Source organism: Mercenaria mercenaria, chromosome 19 (assembly GCF_021730395.1).
Source record: "Mercenaria mercenaria strain notata chromosome 19, MADL_Memer_1, whole genome shotgun sequence".
NCBI classification, from domain to species: Eukaryota; Metazoa; Mollusca; class Bivalvia; order Venerida; family Veneridae; genus Mercenaria; species Mercenaria mercenaria.
In genome coordinates, this window is record NC_069379.1 from 15278427 (window position 1) to 15296233 (window position 17807).

General features: G+C 35.9%; 1 protein-coding gene across 1 annotated transcript; it reads right to left on the reverse strand.

The window, feature by feature from the left end:
• Window positions 1–915: 915 nt before the first annotated feature.
• Window positions 916–15975, reverse strand: LOC123542919 (uncharacterized). Its single transcript, XM_053531145.1, has 7 exons — window positions 15824–15975; window positions 10538–10717; window positions 7767–7896; window positions 6245–6363; window positions 3836–4348; window positions 1581–2535; window positions 916–1149 (listed from the first exon to the last, which is right to left on the reverse strand). The coding sequence occupies exons 1-7, from the start codon at window positions 15828–15830 to the stop codon at window positions 1056–1058; spliced, it is 1998 nt and encodes a 665-aa protein (XP_053387120.1). The 5' UTR covers window positions 15831–15975; the 3' UTR covers window positions 916–1055.
• Window positions 15976–17807: the final 1832 nt, after the last annotated feature.

A 17807-nucleotide genomic window follows, 5' to 3' on the forward strand; every position in this document is an offset into this window, starting at 1 on the left:
GATAATAAATATTGTGTGTTCATTCTAATTAAAACAATATTTGTTCAAACTTTTTTTCCCTTCTTTGTTTCTATTGGAAATATCAACCAGATAAAAATCGATATCGCCCAGCCAGGTGATTTCAAGGGGGATAATTTTACCGATATGGCGGCAAATTTTACCGAATTGTTGATCATGTTTGTAGATCTTAGATTGTATGTTTCATTGCTGGAAAAGGTTAAAATTTCAGAGATATATGAAGGTGCTTAATTGTTGCAAGCTTTGTAAATAAGAAAGCTTCTGGATTCTGGATTCATGCTGGTCGCAAATGCACTACTTTGGTTTTCTCATGGTGCGACTCATATTGTTTTCGTTATTATTTTCATTCTACAACGTTTTTATCTACTTTGTAAATTCTAGACATTTTAGTGTATTGTTATGACTTAAAATAAGCTGTAGTTGAAAATACTCAATGCATATAATGGCATGGTTCTATTTTTGATGAAATTATGCAATGTTGGGATGCTGTATTCTGCTCGAGTGGATTTTGCAAGATACATTCTCACCAGACTTCGCACGCGCGGAGTGTGATCCGTCCTTGCAAAATCAACGAGAGCCAAATACAAAATTCCAGATCTACCTACTATTGAAATTATCCTTTTATTATATACCACCACCTTTATGTTTCTTGTTTTGTAACCGATGGTTGTCGATGTTAAAATAGAAGTCATTGAACTTTTTGTGTGCGGTATTTATAGAACTGTAAAAGGCATATTAAATGAAAGTATTCCGGCAACAAACAATACAAAAGGTACAATACGGAATATTTTTCTGTCAATTACATTGACAGTATACAAAATAACATTTAAACATACACATGGTCATTTGATACAGATTTATATGATTTTATGATACATGCGACTATGAGTCATATGTAAATAAAACATTAATATTTTATTATACATTACTTATACATTTTAAATTATTTATTATATACACGTATAAATTTTAAATATTTTGTCATATACATATAATTTTTTTCAACCATTTTATCACATGCTGTTCTTTTTTCATATTTAAAAGAATGTCTTTGGGTCGGTATCATTATTAAATATTTCGGTAGTTTTTCCTTTACCCTGGTACAACGTGTAATGTCCGCCTTTCTTCGTACTGAAAATAGAGAATTCAAAACGAACAGTTACCTTGAAATCTCAAAATATAGTTATTCTTTAAACAATATTGATTATTAAAATGAGCCGCACCATGAGAAAACCAGCATAATGCTTTTGCGACCAGCATGGATCCAGACCACCCTTTGCATCCGCGCAGTCTGGTCAGGATCCATGTTGTTTGCTAACGGTTTTTCTAACTGCAATAGGCTTTGAAAGCGAACAGCATGGATCCTGACTAGACTGCGCGGAAGCGCAGGCTGGTCTGGATCCATGCTGGTCGATAACGCACTATGTTGGTTTTCTCATGGCGCGGCTCAAATGTCTGTATTTCGCAGCTGTATCATATAGAAACATAAACATGAATTCACCTCTCCTGTTCTTTCGATGTTATGTTCATATTTATTTAGAATAAACTGCAAATTTGCGTACCTGCTCTCGATCGGAAATTCCTGTCGTTCAACAATGTACCCTGATGATGGATTTGCAGACAGAACTTCATAATGACCGGTATTTATCCGCCCAATATCTGTACCTATGCGCTGAGTAGTCACGTGTCTGTCCCCATTTAACTCTAAAATCCTTGGCGAAGAGGCTATCTGGGTGCCGTAGGATTGGTTAAATTTGTTTAAGTCAATGTCTACGACTTTTGAAAGTTTATCCAGTGAAATAGGTGGAAGGCGTAACAGCCCATCATAATTCCCATGCCCAGAAACGTGCTTTAACGACTGTCCGCTATAAAGCGCCCCGCCGCTATACCGCGCCTGTCCATTTAATAGTGCTCCGCCGCTATACTGCGCCTGTCCGTTTAATAGCGCTCCACTTTGCCGCGACCCGATGTGATAATAATTCGGATCGGAGTAATATATCGGTTCCAGTATCGTAGAATGTCCTTCTATATGCCGGTACACGTCTGTACCGGCGTAGACAACAGGTTTGTCAACATATTCCGACGTTGTTACATACTCCGACGTTGTTGGTTCTCTCCCGCTTATTTTTTGCGCAGAGTCATCTACCCTGATTATATTGTAAGACGGTCTATATGAGTCACCACTCGTGACAATCCTGGATTCGTACGAAGCATTTTGTCTTTGAGGATACTGTTCAGATCTATACACCATTGGATCGGAGTATCTACGCGTGCGGTGATAACTTACTTCCTCCGGCATGGAATCATATGAAACCTCTCGCTTAGCATATCGATTTCTGTGTGTTAAGACAGACGGGTCAGAATATCTGCGACCGCGCCGGAAGTCGCCAGGAGGTGGCACATAGTCATTCGAGTATCGTCTTGACCGCATTATTTCCCGTCGATCAACCGATTGTCTATCCCCATCGGAATATCGACTATATCCTTGTCTGAAACCCCTTCCAGGATATGAGCCATCTAGAATAAAGAATTAACCATCTGTAAAATTATTGTTTTCGTAAAAAGCAATGTTTATATGAACGGAGTGTAATACTGCTTGAGCCATTACGATGTTCCCAACCATAGTAACAAAAATTATACGTATAATATAAAAACACATTCAAGACTGTTGACAGTTTCATGAACATGACCAAAAGTTTGATAAAATCTATAAGGAGATTGTGTGGAAGCACAGAATACAGTTAAAGATGCTCTACAGAATAGCTGTATTCTTTTGTATTTCCATGATGATAACTATACATGATGTATACGAACAGAATGAGAAATGCAAGTATTTAGTTACAAACTGACAGTGACATATATTAGACCAAGGCAATGAGTTTAATGGCCAAACATTTTCTTAAATGAATGTAGCATTATTTTTTAAGATGGGTTTAGACCTCATCCTGTTCTCCAGTGTAAGAGGGTTATTTATCTGTATTTTTAAAACTATCCTGAAAAAAGAGATATAAAAGTTTACAAAATAAGTTTTTTTAAAGATTTTATGGAAAAACACATTTGAGCCGTGCCATGAGAAAACCAACATAGTGGGTTTGCGACCAGCATGGATCCAGACCAGCCTGCGCATCCGCGCAGTCTGGTCAGGCTCCATGCTGTTCGCTTTTATAGCCTACTGGAATTGGAGAAACTGTTAGCGAACAGCATGGAGCCTGACCAGACTGCGAGGATGCGCAGGCTGGTCTGGATCCATGCTGGTCGCAACCCCACTATGTTGGTTTTCTCATGGCACGGCTCATTTATTCATAGAGGGCCTAAATTGTCTTGTAGTACAGATGTACTTTACTGGCATTATCAGAACGATTTTCACGAAATTCCTACGGGAGTAAAAAGTAAGCCACTAGGTTGTGGTGGGTCTTTAAGCAAAATGACAGCAGACTCGGTTCATGAGAGGTAATAAAACGTGCAACACCTTTCACGCCCCCTAGCACCGCTCCCTAGCACCGGCTTAAGAATCAATGGAACTACTATTTATAAACATGCAGTAGATTCCAGGACCCGATATGACCAGACAATTTAACAACACAAGTGAAATTACGTGGAAATGTTTTACAATAGCCACATGAAGACTGCTGTTGAGATAGTTTAAGACCCGTCACAATTTAGTGACCTACTTTTTCCTGCCACATGTACTTCGTGAAAACCATTCTGATAATACCGGTATAGTACAGCTATACTTAAAGGTGACAAACTTTAAAAGAATTTTCGGTATAGTTTTAAAAACTTTAAAAGAATTTAAACTGGTCTGAATTCCTCTTACCATAACGATTATCGCGCCTTCTAACTGAGCCGTCTGCAAGGGAGTCCCCAAAAGCTCGGTGTCGCCAATCAATCCAGTTCTCCCTTAAAGTGTCAGTCCATCCCCTCCACCCCTTACGTCTCTTATCCAAACGGTCACCTGAGTACCTATCCATTCCAGAATGCCACCCAGATTGTCGTAGAAAATTTGACCTTTTGGAAAAGTCTTGCTGATCAGCCGATCTCTTGTCCATATCGGAATATTTCCCAGATTGCTGCAGGAAATTTGACTTTTTGTAAAAGTCATTCCGATCATTTGAGTATTTATCCATGTCTGAATATTTTCCAGATTCCCTTAGGAAATTTGTCCTTTTCGAAAAATCTTGTCTATCAACCGAATATTTATCCCCATCCGAAAACCTTCTAGAACGTCCGAAGAATTTCGACTTCTTCGAAAAGTTCTCCTTACCATCTCTGTTGTCGCTAGAGTAACCATATTCGTGCACGAAACTTTTTGAAGGGCTAGAATTATAATCTGAAATAAAAATTAGAAACAAGGTTAGACAATCAAGCTGTTTCGTTTTATGTACTAACATGTGCAGTTATGCACACAATACGGCATTTACTCGTCTCTGCAAAAGGGAGACAATTGCAATTTCATGAACGAAGAGCATGAGTGAAAATATGCGGTTATCTCCCTTGATGAGCATGTGCAGAAATCAACACGACGCCACTGTATGTTCAAAGTTTTACAACTACATTTTCAACTACTAATGTTGATAGTTTCGCATGGCCTGATATTGTTTTTTTCGGAAACTTCATTGTGAAAGTTTGAAAATAGAACTAGAATTTACAGAGCTGGGCGACCTGTGGTTTTCCACATTTTTTATTTGATTAAAAAGGGATATGTTTTCAGATGTTTGTCAATGTTTCTTTGTTAAAACTGAGATTGTAGTTTAATTTGTAAGTGAGTGATAGTAATTAAAGAGATTGTGAAGACATTTTTCATATCAGATATTCATAAATATATACATATTATTTGTATTTTATAGTTAGTCATGCTTGTAGCATTATGGATTTCAGCTGTTGTTTACGGCAAACTTCAAAGGTATTTCCTTAAATGGTAATTATTTTTGATGTGTAATATTTCATACGCGTTTATTTATATGTTTTGAAGATGTTTACATTGTGATCTACATCCAAAAAACATGCATTTTTAAAAATAACCAACTTTAAATTTTTCAAATAATCGATATTAACGCAATAATTAAAGAGGATACATCCTATTCATTTGCTATATCTTTTAAACGGTTTAAGATTTCGATTTTGCGTGGGCTGCAAAAGGTGTTTAAATCTTTCAACTAGACGATGATATAGCTTTAGAAATTGAAAATTTGAGCCGCGCCATGAGAAAACCAACATAGTGGCTTTGCGACCAGCATGGATCCAGACCAGCATGCGCATCCGCGCATTCTGGTCAGGATCCATGCTGTTCGCTTTCAAAGCCTATTTCAATTACAGAAACCGTTAGCGAACAGCATGGATCCTGACCAGAATGCGCATCCGCTAACGGTTTCTCTAATTGAAATTGGCTTTGAAAGCGAACAGCATGGATCCTGACCAGAATGCGCGGATGCGCATGCTGGTCAGGATCCATGCTGGTCGCAATGCCACTATGTTGGTTTTCTCATGGCGCGGCTCATTTGTGCTTTCACCTACCCTTTTTACAACCACCACCCTTGTTTTTCATTGAAGTCAATTGACAGTTAATGTCAAATTTGGACAAAAAATAGGGAATAAGTCATTCTATGCAAAAGGGCAAGGAATGCCTGACAATATGTTTATTTCACACGCCAGTCGTCCCCACGCCTTTCATAACACTGAAAGAAAATTAAAATCTGACCACTATTGTAGAAGATATGGCAGTTTGAAATTTTATAAATTGGCTGATCAAGGAGGCAGCCATTTAGTGTGTTTATGACGTCATTTACATATTGCTGAATTATCTATTAAGAAAATGGCCCTTTAATTTCATGTTTCTTGAGATTAAGATGTAAAAAAGGGAATAATTTCTTTCATTATAGCTGAAAAAAGTAGGAAACTATTTTACAGGAAAACGTAAAACAGTTATGTTTTTTTGTTGTCATGGAAACAAAATGGCCGCCATTTTGTTCAAATATTTAAATGCTCATAACTTTCTCGTTATTGAGCTGATTTTTAAAATGCTTTCAATTATATAAAAAGAACGTCTTGCAGCTGGAATTAACAGAAGAACAACATTGCCTTTTTCTTTAACTTTTCGTTTCCAAGACTATAAATGCTCACTGCATCCCGACTATCGTTAAAAACTATTTGTGACATTGCTTACCCCGCGTTAAATCTCGCCGATATAACATTTCAGATATTTATAACAAAAGATTTTTTATGTTACCATAGAAATGATTGCCTCTCTTCATGTGATTGTCACCGGAAGAACCACTGAACCATCTGCTGGTCCAGCCCGACCATCCATCCTTCCAATTATCACCCCGGTCTCTCCAGCCTTTGTAGCTACCGACAAAAACATGATTTAGATTACTGTGAAATCATTAATATTCGTGGGGGATTAATTTTCGTGGATTTCGTGGTTGAGTCAATCAACGAAATTTAATCCCAACGAACAAGTAAAATTCCCATTCATTTGATGTTCAAAAGTTGAAATCCAGGAATTCATATCCCCACGAAATTGCCGTTTTGACCAAAACCACGAAATTTCATGCCCACGAAATTAAATGATTTTACAGTAACCTTAATTGTAATATTCACAAATTTTATGCGGAAAAGTATCTCTAAAATATCAATAAAATGTGAGTACTGTGCAAGTGATCAATCGCACAAATGGCCAGTCGTACAAACTTATTGACATGTGAGTTTGCAATTAATCTCCAAATAAATTACAAAATCTATGTTGTGCAGTTGCAACGCTTTTTAATAATGGAAAAAAAAATTCAATATTCTTCTTGTGATAATTTCTAATTGTCAATTATTATTTTCACTCACTTAATCATTTTTTTTTCTTATTCTATCAAATTATAGATGAACTTGCTAAAAAATTCACCACATCTCTGGGAGAGTATTCTTTAAAAATAACTTCAAAGTAATGTACATGTATATCAATATCGTTTTTAAGGTAATATGATAGTATAGATCTAGTTCGTTTGCGTATGAAATAAACTGGTCACATCTAAATTTGTGTGAAGGCGTTCCACTTGAAAGTGACCACTATTTTTTTTAAACAGGTCAAACCCTAAACACAACAAAGAGAAACTTAATGCGCATCTTAATATAACTGTGTTTTCGGTCCAAACTTTTCTGAACGTGTGCTAAAAGTGAAACAATATTCTACACATTCAGGAACATGCGTATGCCTACTTGTACTAGCCCCTACCCCCGCCCCCCCCCCCCTCGCAGCCACGGGATTATGACTAATCAAAGCAGCAAAATATAATTCACAATTTAGTTCCATTCTACCCGTGCGTAAGACAATCAGTCATTTGAAACGCGTGCTATTTTATTCCAAAAGGACAAACAGCGATTTATTCAAGAGCATACCACTAAATGAAATGTATTATGTATTATTTCGATTCTAACACGTTACCAAGGATTCTAACGTAAATACTTGACGGCATTCAGTAAATATTTGCCTGTAGCCCGCCGCTATGCCGATTTAACGCCATGACGTTAGAATTGTAACGTCAGAAAAATGTATTGTTGTATAGTAATACACAGTTTCAGCCTTCTTTGTTTAAAAGGAAAATGAATCGGGTCGTTTTAGAATCGATGTTAAAGAATCGTTTCGTTATATCAATATGCAAGCAATAATTACTGCATAATGTACACTACGGTAGCGCTTTTACGCTGTCGCACTGACGGGAAGTAGTGACGTCACACTCTACGTATAGAATGATACTTACTGACGTCTATAGCGTCGTCTGCGTCTGCAGCAACAGCAATAACAGCATATCGCAGCCAGTGTGATAAGCACGAGAGCAGCACTTACTACTCCAGCAGCAAGAATGAGCTTTTCTTTTTCGTCGAGACCAACTGTGGAAGGAAATAAATACAATAAATTTTCGGATATAGCAATTTTGGAAGCTAATAAGTAAACATCTATCTTTACATGAAATGCAGATATGGTTGATTAGCAAAAAAGACACAGTTCCTTAATCTGTACCAAGAATGGTGTTTTCCGTTCCGGAAATGCCAACTGTGGAAGGCAATAAATATACGTAGGCTTAGCCTAAAAATCGGATAATATGTGAGCAACTGTTTTCCATTTAAAATTCAGTACCATCCTATCCATGTAAGGGTGAATTGATTTACACTTTTTAGACCCACACTAACAATGATGTGTTCCTTTTCGCCAAAACCAACTTTGGAAGGCGATGACTAGTAAACATTCAGATATGCAAATTCGGATAATAAGTGAGCATATTTTGTCGCATAACAATCAGCAGTTTCAAATCTAGGTCACCATAAGTATCATACAATCTACAAGCACTAACCCTCTGTTCCCAAAATAAATCGTTAAATGGCAGAAGACAATGATTTTATTTTGTATGTAAAAATGAATCAAATAATGCTAGTCACACCAGAGTGACATATTGTTGTACTGATACTTTGGAATTTCGTTTGAATTCGTTAAGGCAGTTTCAATTCACAATACACATAGTATAACAGTTGAAAATAAGTGTATGAACAGGAACAAATTCAGATCAGAGCCATAAACATTAAGTTCGTACATACTATTTATACTGTAGCAAAATTCGTGAGCGAGTAGCTTTCAGGACGTTAGAATAAAAGAATATGAAATGTATGAGGAAGAATAACGTAAATTTGAAATACAAATTAAGCTAAGTCCTACAGTCTCTCTTACTCATGCAGTTCAAATATCTGAAAAGGATATTCATAATATATCATCGTATAAACTAAAATGACATTCTGAATCGTTTTGCGAAACTTTTATTACTCATTTCTACGGGATAATTTCGGCCTTTGATACTTTTTAAACTGATCAGTGATGGATTAACAAGTATTAAAATGTGACTGAAATATGTAAATTATATCAAAATGTATTCCTCTAAAAACTTGATTTTCCAGTTCATAAAAAATGTTAAAGACCACCCACTGGTCAAATATTTAAATGGTCTTAAATAGAACATATGAGTATAAGCTTTTTCAAAAAAAGATTTTGGTGAGAAAGATACATTTTATTAATAATCAGTAAGGAGAAAACTGTTTGTATTTGTGTCTACTGTAAAGAGAATGTCAATGTATTTTGCAGATTACACGATTTGGTCTTTTAAAAGGATTTCACAGATCGAGCGGATAATGTCCCTGATACCCTATCACTTGCATCTCACCAGTATCAAAACCTCGCTTGAAGGGGTAAAACCTTTAATGCTAGAAAGTCATCCAGCTGACTGTCGGCTAAACAGGCCCTCATCCGGGGGAGTGTGTGCGTGTGTGTGTGTGTGGGCGTGTGTGTGTGTGTGTGGGGGGGGGGGGGCGCTTTAAATAAGAACAAAAATGGGCCTTTCGGGTTCTCTCTTTAATCGTAAAAGGTTAAAAAAAGCGTTATGACATATGTGTCAATGTAACTTTAAACACAACATAAATATGATAGGGTTATATTGAGATCCGACCTGGCAAAATCCACTTGAGCCGGATGTAGCTGCTGTTATAATGACCCATTTATCATATACCTCTACCTTCTTGTTTGATACAATACAAAAGGTACAATACAGAATACTAAAGGTACAATACGGATTTCTTTTTCTGCACATTCATATCTTATTGTGAATTATTACATGAGTACCTATAAATAGTAACAAATTTGTACTGAAAATTCTCCCATTATCGCATTGCGTCATGCATTATCACATTATCATAATAAGCCCCGGGGCCATTATCGATAATGGCCCTCGGGCTATTATCACCTTGCCAGGGCCATTATCACTCAAAGGCACCGCTCTCCCATTTATTAACCTATACAAACCACTACTTTACAGATTTTATATAGGTTTATCGTAAATTCAAATGATACCGTTATGTTTTATTTTCTTACGTTGATATTAGAACAGAGTCCTAACCGAAAAGACCATATTCCAATAAACAATTAGATATGTGTCCATGGGATACTAGTGCCCCCACTCTTGTCACTGGATGCATATTTTTTAATCAGTCAAGGGCCATAACACTGGTCTGGTTGTGTGCAATGCCAATCAAAACACCAAATATAGTACTTCACATGCTAAATTACAACACTGTGTGGCTTGACGACATTGCTTCAAATACGTGTTGAAGTATGCACAACACAATACGGACGAAGGGTCGGATAAATGGTCGGACAAGGGCAAATCAAAGTGTCCCCACCCACCCAATGAAAGGGGGATTGGGACACAAAAAATAATTTATCTAAAACTAGAGAAGACCGGATGAAAGAAATAAAGAATTAAAATGTGCCTTATACACCAGCGATATGCATTACATCCCATTTTGAATAATTCTCAAGGCGATCGTGTTTGTAATAGGGTTTCAACAATAAAATGAGCGTAGACTTTGCACACAATTTTCATGACAGTATTTACATATCTCTGTTGAGTTGTATATCTTGAATCTTGAGCCCTACAATATTATTCCTAATTAACAAAAAAAAAAAAAAAAAGCAAACAAATAAACTTACTTTCACATTCTAGTTTTGGTGTCGCAGACCATGCCCCTGTGTCGAGACATTCAACATTGGTTGGTCCAGACACATGACGTCCAAAACCTTTACAGCCAATCACAACGCTTGTACCATTTGTTCTTTCGTAAGTGCTGAGCACAATATCAGAGTGACTCTGACTGGCTATTTCCGGACAAGCTGAAAACGTAAGTATTACAACATTTTATAGATATATAGCATAATGTGTCATTCCTCGATGCTCGCCAAGGGGTTATTGCAATTTTTTTCCATGTATTCTGTCGTTACATTTCATTTCGAGTTCTGGTTATGTAGAGCAAGGCTAAGATATCTCTTTCTGTATTGGGGTTTATCTGTTGCTCTGTCCATCGTTTTAGATTGCTCTGTGTCTGTACTGGTGGAGGATAATTTTGGCGCTCTGAATGGCTGCCTTTGTAAGGAATGCCCCTTATTTTTAACGTATTTTTTCATAAAAACTGTGCTTATAATAATAAGGGTAATGTAATCAAAAGACGAAAAAGTGGGTTATATTATCTTTAGACGAATAAGTGGGTTATATTATCATTAGACGAAAAAGTGGGTTATATTATCGTAGACGAATAATTATTATCATATGTTTAACACTCAAAAAACATATCAGAGATACAGCTTTTGAAATTGATTTTGAACTAAAAGTATGTCATAATTTAAACTAGTAAGTATTCCAAAATACCACCTCTCTTATTGCTTATTGCATTTTTTGAACTTCTTAAATAAATTCTTTTTATTATTTTTTCTTAATCTTTGAAACACGGTGTTTCGTCTGCATTAGCCAGGACCTATTGTATTGTTTTTTATTAGAATTATATAATTAATTATGATATTTTTGTACATTGCCAATTATGTTCTTGCTTGGATTTCAAGTTTAGGCCTACTATCCAAACACAAATGTTATGGCATTATAGTCATAATGAATGGCCCTAAGGCCTGACACGTAGACTAGCCACTAGACTGATAATAACTATATTTCTATAGTATTCCCTTTTTTGACAAATTCAATTTCATAGAGACAAAAGCCAGTCTATTTTAGAGATTTTCACACAGGACTGATGTTGAAATTATCATTTGATGTTGATATCGGACATAGGATATAGACTGGCTCAGTTGACTACATTCAATCATAAAATTGTAAAAAGATATATCATAGTCTAGGAGCTAGTCTAGTTGACACGCACTTGTTGTTCTTGATTAATAAAACATGCTCGTGGTTCAAATCCTTCGCATCTGAACTCTGAACCGCTGTGAATCAGACGATAAACCATGATGTAAAGGCATTGCTATTTGATATTATGGTATTCTTATTAAAACCCGATGTTAAAAATTATGCCACGCACCAGGCGTCATGCGGCTATTTGACGTCACATTTAATTAACGTCTAAATGTTCACTCAACGTTGTTTATCGCAGAATATACAACGCTTGACTTCCTTATTCGTTTTATTGAGTCATGTTTTAGAAATATTATTTACAACTGAACGGTGTGCTTTTATTTGTAACGTATATTTTCGCTTATAAGACGCATTATTAGGAATCATTTTTCAAGGCTAGGGAGCATTCTTATAAGCTTGCACTACAAGGAAATTAAAAGTAAAAGAAAACCCATTGTACTGTATGTCCGATTTTGAGGTACGTCTTATAAGGGAGTATGTCTTATAAGCGAGTGTATACGGTAACTCCCACCATTTTATTTATTTTCTATCAACAATTTGAAAGCCCCATCATCAGTTTTGATCATCCATTAAATGCCATTTTGTATTGATGTAGAATCATACCGCTGTAAATTTGCTTTCAAATTGATTTAAATTTACAGATAAATTGAATGGATTGGCTAAAGGGTTGTTACATTAGCAATTCAATATAATCTATGTTTTTCCCTTTTCATGTTGCACTTACAAAATAAAGCCCGACTTTATCATTTTCACTCATAAGAAACTGCACGCCTGCTGGTAAACATTTACAATATATAGATAATTTATAGCTAATGATTAAAGTAACTCCCAAGTCTACGGAAGCCTATTAGGGACATGTTGTCTTAGTTTTTATGCATAACCTCTTAAGTATGACATATTATGTGTTACGTGTTATCAGTTACCTCTTACATGTTACGTATTTCCTCTTAGGTGTTATATCTTGTGTGTTACTTATCAAAAGTTAGATTTGCCTAGTTTTCAATAGGGAAACAAAATTGGCGGACGTTAACGATTACTGCTTGTGGCACTTGCTCCTTTTGGTGACCACTAGAGCTAAAACTAGAAAAAAAGCTTTAAACTACTTATGCTATGATCAGCATGATGGATTTTGATCAAACCTGGTCTGTACCACCATTTCCAAATGTGTTTCAAAACGCGCAATGGTCCCCTTGTAGGGTCCTCTGGAGCCGAACTCAGAAATAACTTTAAACATTTTTTTTCATTAAGTCTTTTGCTGAATTTTCATCAAACTTTGTCTGTAGTTTAAACACGGGGCATTTGATCCCTTTCTGAAGCCATTGGAGACAGAAATCGGAATATTTTTAAACAACGTTTTCTGGTGACCACTTGTTTACCATCATAGTATACATATGTAGGCAAGACTACATAACTAGGACAAGGTCTTTAGCTCAGTTATGGCGTTTTCTTTTGGCATAGAAATTAGCTACGTTTTCAATACAATTTCATATTTTGTCTAAAATGTTTGATGTATAACTTCGAAACTTTGAACGCTTGCTTACCATTATGGCCACACATTGCCATACAGTGCAAGATATATCCAGATCCACAAATACAGGTAGATTCTTTGTCTTATCTGTGTTTTATCTTTTGTCAGAAAATCTCTGATAATATTTTGAACCCATACTTCCATCAATTCTTCGAATAGTCGGGTGCGCTGTCAGCAGACAGCTTCGTTTCTTGTTGTTTTTTTGTTTTTGTTTTGCACTTTTTTTATGGGAGACCTAAAATTGTTCTTGTCAGTACGTCTGTCCGAATATGTGTCATGTATATCTCAAAAAGTAACCTAGAGTTACCAGACCTAGGGTTGTTATCAACCAGGTTACGTTGTACAGCTGGTGTTATGGTTTGAGTTTACAAAGTCAGACCATGGCCCTGACTTAGTTAAAATATACTTATTGTAAAATGAAGTCGGAGTTTGACTGTTCCTTAAATAGAGAATGACTTAAACTGGCGCAAAAGGGCGTATGCAGTATTATATATTTCATTACTGCCCATAAACAGACTCGATAAAACCCATTTCTTATTTTCTAGTGATTCATTTCAGTTTGTTGTCTTGCAGGATTATATATTTCATTACTGCCAATAAACAGACTAAATAAAACCCATTTCTTACTTTCTGCTGTTTTCTTTTTGTTTGTTTTTTACGCGTAGGAAATGATATTTGCCAGGGCTATTCGGTGCTTACGACTCCTTCACTCTGCCATTAAAGGAGACTTCAAGGATAGTACAAAGATAAACGCTAAAGGTTGTGCAAACACCAAATGCGCAGTTGTACTTATAGGGATCTGACAAAAGATCTTGTGCTTCGTCTTTTGTTAATTGCGCAGTTAGTATTCTCTGAACTAACTTATGTCTGTAACTGAAAACTATATTTATACAAACTATATACTTTTTTTTATAAAGTACGATAGCCACAAAAGAGTGTATATAAGTTCTTAGACATAAGATGAAATACCTAAATCCTAATACCTTTGACATAAGATGAAATACCTTATGCCTAATACCTTTGACATAAGATGTAAGATGAAATACCTAATGCAAAATTATGTACATTTTATATATGCAAGAGCTGATAAATGAGACTTTAGTAGGAATTCGCAGTTCGCACCGCACTAAGGACTGAAGTTTTCTTTCAGCGTATTTATAACTTCACCAGTATTAAAAGCTATTCAACACCTTACACAAGCATTTAAAAACAAAACATATACACTTCGGCAGTTTATTGTCCCTTTTTCAGCTAAGAATTTCGATGAAAATGTTCTTAAAGCGTACGTGCGATTTTTGCTACAAATCAATGTTCTGCGTAAACCCAAGTTAGATTTACATAAAACTTCCCTGAGGCAAAGGAATTGGTTCAAATGTCATAAAGTGTCACCTAACCATATCTATATCATATTCAACTGTATCTTTATTTTCACAGATGCAATGAAAAATGATATGATGAAATGAAAGATATTTTCATTATGTTAATAAATGATTTAGTCAAACTTTTCTTCAACAAGTGTAAATAGCTCTCTATATAGCATCTTGTACATGTATGGAAATTTGAACACTATAGGTTTGAGCAGTCCTACAAGACATTCTGAGTCTTGGCAATATATCTTCCTACGGGAACCACACATTTCACAGCATATATTGACATCTTCTTAGAGTACTTTCTTGCCAAAATCATGCCGATCAAATACTTTGGTAACAAAGTTGATTAGATCAGGTTTTCCATACGGAATGTAGATTCCAGTTAACAGAGCTATTCGGTCGAGCTTTGTGAAAGAAAACTTTTTACATTCCACATATCATTATTTAAAGGATTCAGTTCATGTTTCCCGCTTCACCTCTACCTTACGTGTATAATCTAAGAGGTAATAAATAATAAGTAACGCATAATACATCACACATAAGAGGTAATGCATAAAAACTAAGACAAAATGTCACTAATAGGCTTCCGTACAAGTCTGAACATGTCCATCACTGGATTTTTTTTGTATATTGTAAGATGTAGGATAATTATTTTATCATAATTTGAAATTAAATGGCGTTTTTATTCATATAAAACATTTTGGCTAACACTTTAAAAAATGGAATTAGTTCTTCGTATTGGTGAAGAAGTTAGGGAAGAAACAAAAAACAAAACAATAAAAAAAAAAACCAAAAAAAAAAAAAAACCAAAAAGAAACGCTGATAAACAAACAAATAAAAAGACTACAAACAACCGTGCGCTCAAAAACTGTTGTAGCTGTACAATAGTCTACAATATATGATTTTAATCAGAAGAACCGTTTTAAGAATTCCAAGTTAACGGTATAAGTATAAAGTATAAAGAAAAAACATCATCATCATCATCATCATCATGAACAACAACAACAAAAAATAACGTTGTCCTTCTCCTCCTCCTCATCATCATCATTTTATATTATTAAGGCACAGTCGAACCGTCAATGCCATCAGATCTGGCTTTTGAAAAGTTAAAAAAAAAAAAAGAAAAATGAAAGAGTAACACATTACAAAGTCATATCAATTTATAAGACAGACATTCTTACTTGTCATTTTTCCAGATAGTCCTTGAAAGAAAAAAGTCCGACTTTAGAAGATTATATTTTACTTTCTGTAATTTCTACTATATCCACATATGTGCTCTAAATCAGTATCGAACGATACTTCGTCGAAAAAGTGAACGGCTTACGCCCTTTTCCCCCAAAAAAGATAAATTATTTAAATTGAAAAACCCATTCAGTCACTCGGTAGCTTTCACGCTGTTAGTTAATATATGCACGTTTCGCATGATCGAGTTGGATCGCAATAACTTTCAATATCTGTGAATACATTTTTCATAATATGAGCCGCGCCACGAGAAAACCCACATAGTGCTTTTGCGACCAGCATGAATCCAGATCAGCCTGCGCATCCGCGCAGTCTGGTCAGGATCCATGCTGTCTGCTTTCAAAGTATATTACAATTAGAGAAACCGTTAGCGAACAGCATGGATCCTGACCAGACTGCGCGGATGCGCAGGCGGGGTTTGGTACCATGCTGTTCGCAAATGCACCATGTTGCTTTTCTCGTGGTGCGGCTCATATTATCTTTATTACCGCTGACTTCATTAGCTGCGCCTTTAAGGTGGTTCAACGTGGTCTGCATTGTTTGGCCAACTTTAAAACTGCCGTCAAGTAAGGTAGTTTTATTTTTCCAAAAGTTAGTTATAAATTCTAATTAATATTCTCATGGGTGATAGAAGCCGCTTTTTGAATTCAAATTTTGATAAAGAAAATTTAATCCTTTGTCTAATTCATAAAATACTTTGAGCCGTGCCACGAGAAAACCAACATAAGGGTTTTGCGACCAGCATGGATCCAGACCATCCGCGCAGTATGGTCAGGATCCATGCTATTCGCTTTCAAAGCCTATATTAATTAGATAAACTGTTAGCGAACAGCATGGATCCTGACCAGACTGCGCGGATGGTCTGGATCCATGCTGGTCGCAAAACCATTATGTTGGTTTTCTCATGGCGTTGCTAATTTAGTCTTATATTTTACGAGGACTGTATAAGGAGCTAAGTTGCAACAAGAGTTTTTGTACTAGGGTTATCTTAGATTCTAGTCTTATAATTTACACATATTATGAAAAGAAAAGGACAATGTACTTACACAATGGAAGCACTTTTTTTAATTTCGGAAAAAAAGACTTAAATGTAGAAACGTCTAATGTTTTGAATCATGCTGTTGCTTAGGATGTTATTGTTGAGTAGTCTCAAAACTCAGCCAGTTTCTAACAATGTCATCATCATTTTTTTTTCCTCAAATTTCTATTTTGATCGGGGGCGCTAGATTTTACTGGCGTAACTGGGTTCTGGACGATACACCTAAAACTTGATCCAGATCTGCGTGGGTAGTTTTTGAGGATTTTCACTTCTCGTTTTGTTGAGTGTTACATAAGCAGCACGCCTAGCCGTTACAAGTTTTAATCTCTTTTTTATAAAAACACTAAGCCGCATTAACATATTTATATCCATTCAAAATCAATTCTTTTATATAGTATAAGGTATTTATATCGATCAATGTCTAGTGGGTGAGTTTTACGTTACACCCTGTTGAATATAATGATATTGAGAAAAAATACACAAAACGACAGCATTAAAATACACTCAAAAGGTCAGATTCAAATCGTTTGTAAACACATACAAACAGCAATACAAACCGCATGTATTAGAAGATAATTTAATGGGTGTTGTTGCACAAACAGAAGCATCACGTTTTCAGTTTTGGTTCGTTTTGACTCGTTAAGTACGGAATTCCGTTAGGGCCATCGACTTTGAATGTGTTCATCTGAAACGCGATACCCGATAGTACGATGATGAAAACGCGAAATCACGATACTACGACAACGAAAACGCGACACCACGATGATGATAACGCGATACTACGATAACGAATACGCGATAATACGATAGCACGATGATGATAATGCGATATACTATCGCTTTTTCACCATCAAACTGTCGTGTTTTCACCATCGTACTGTCGT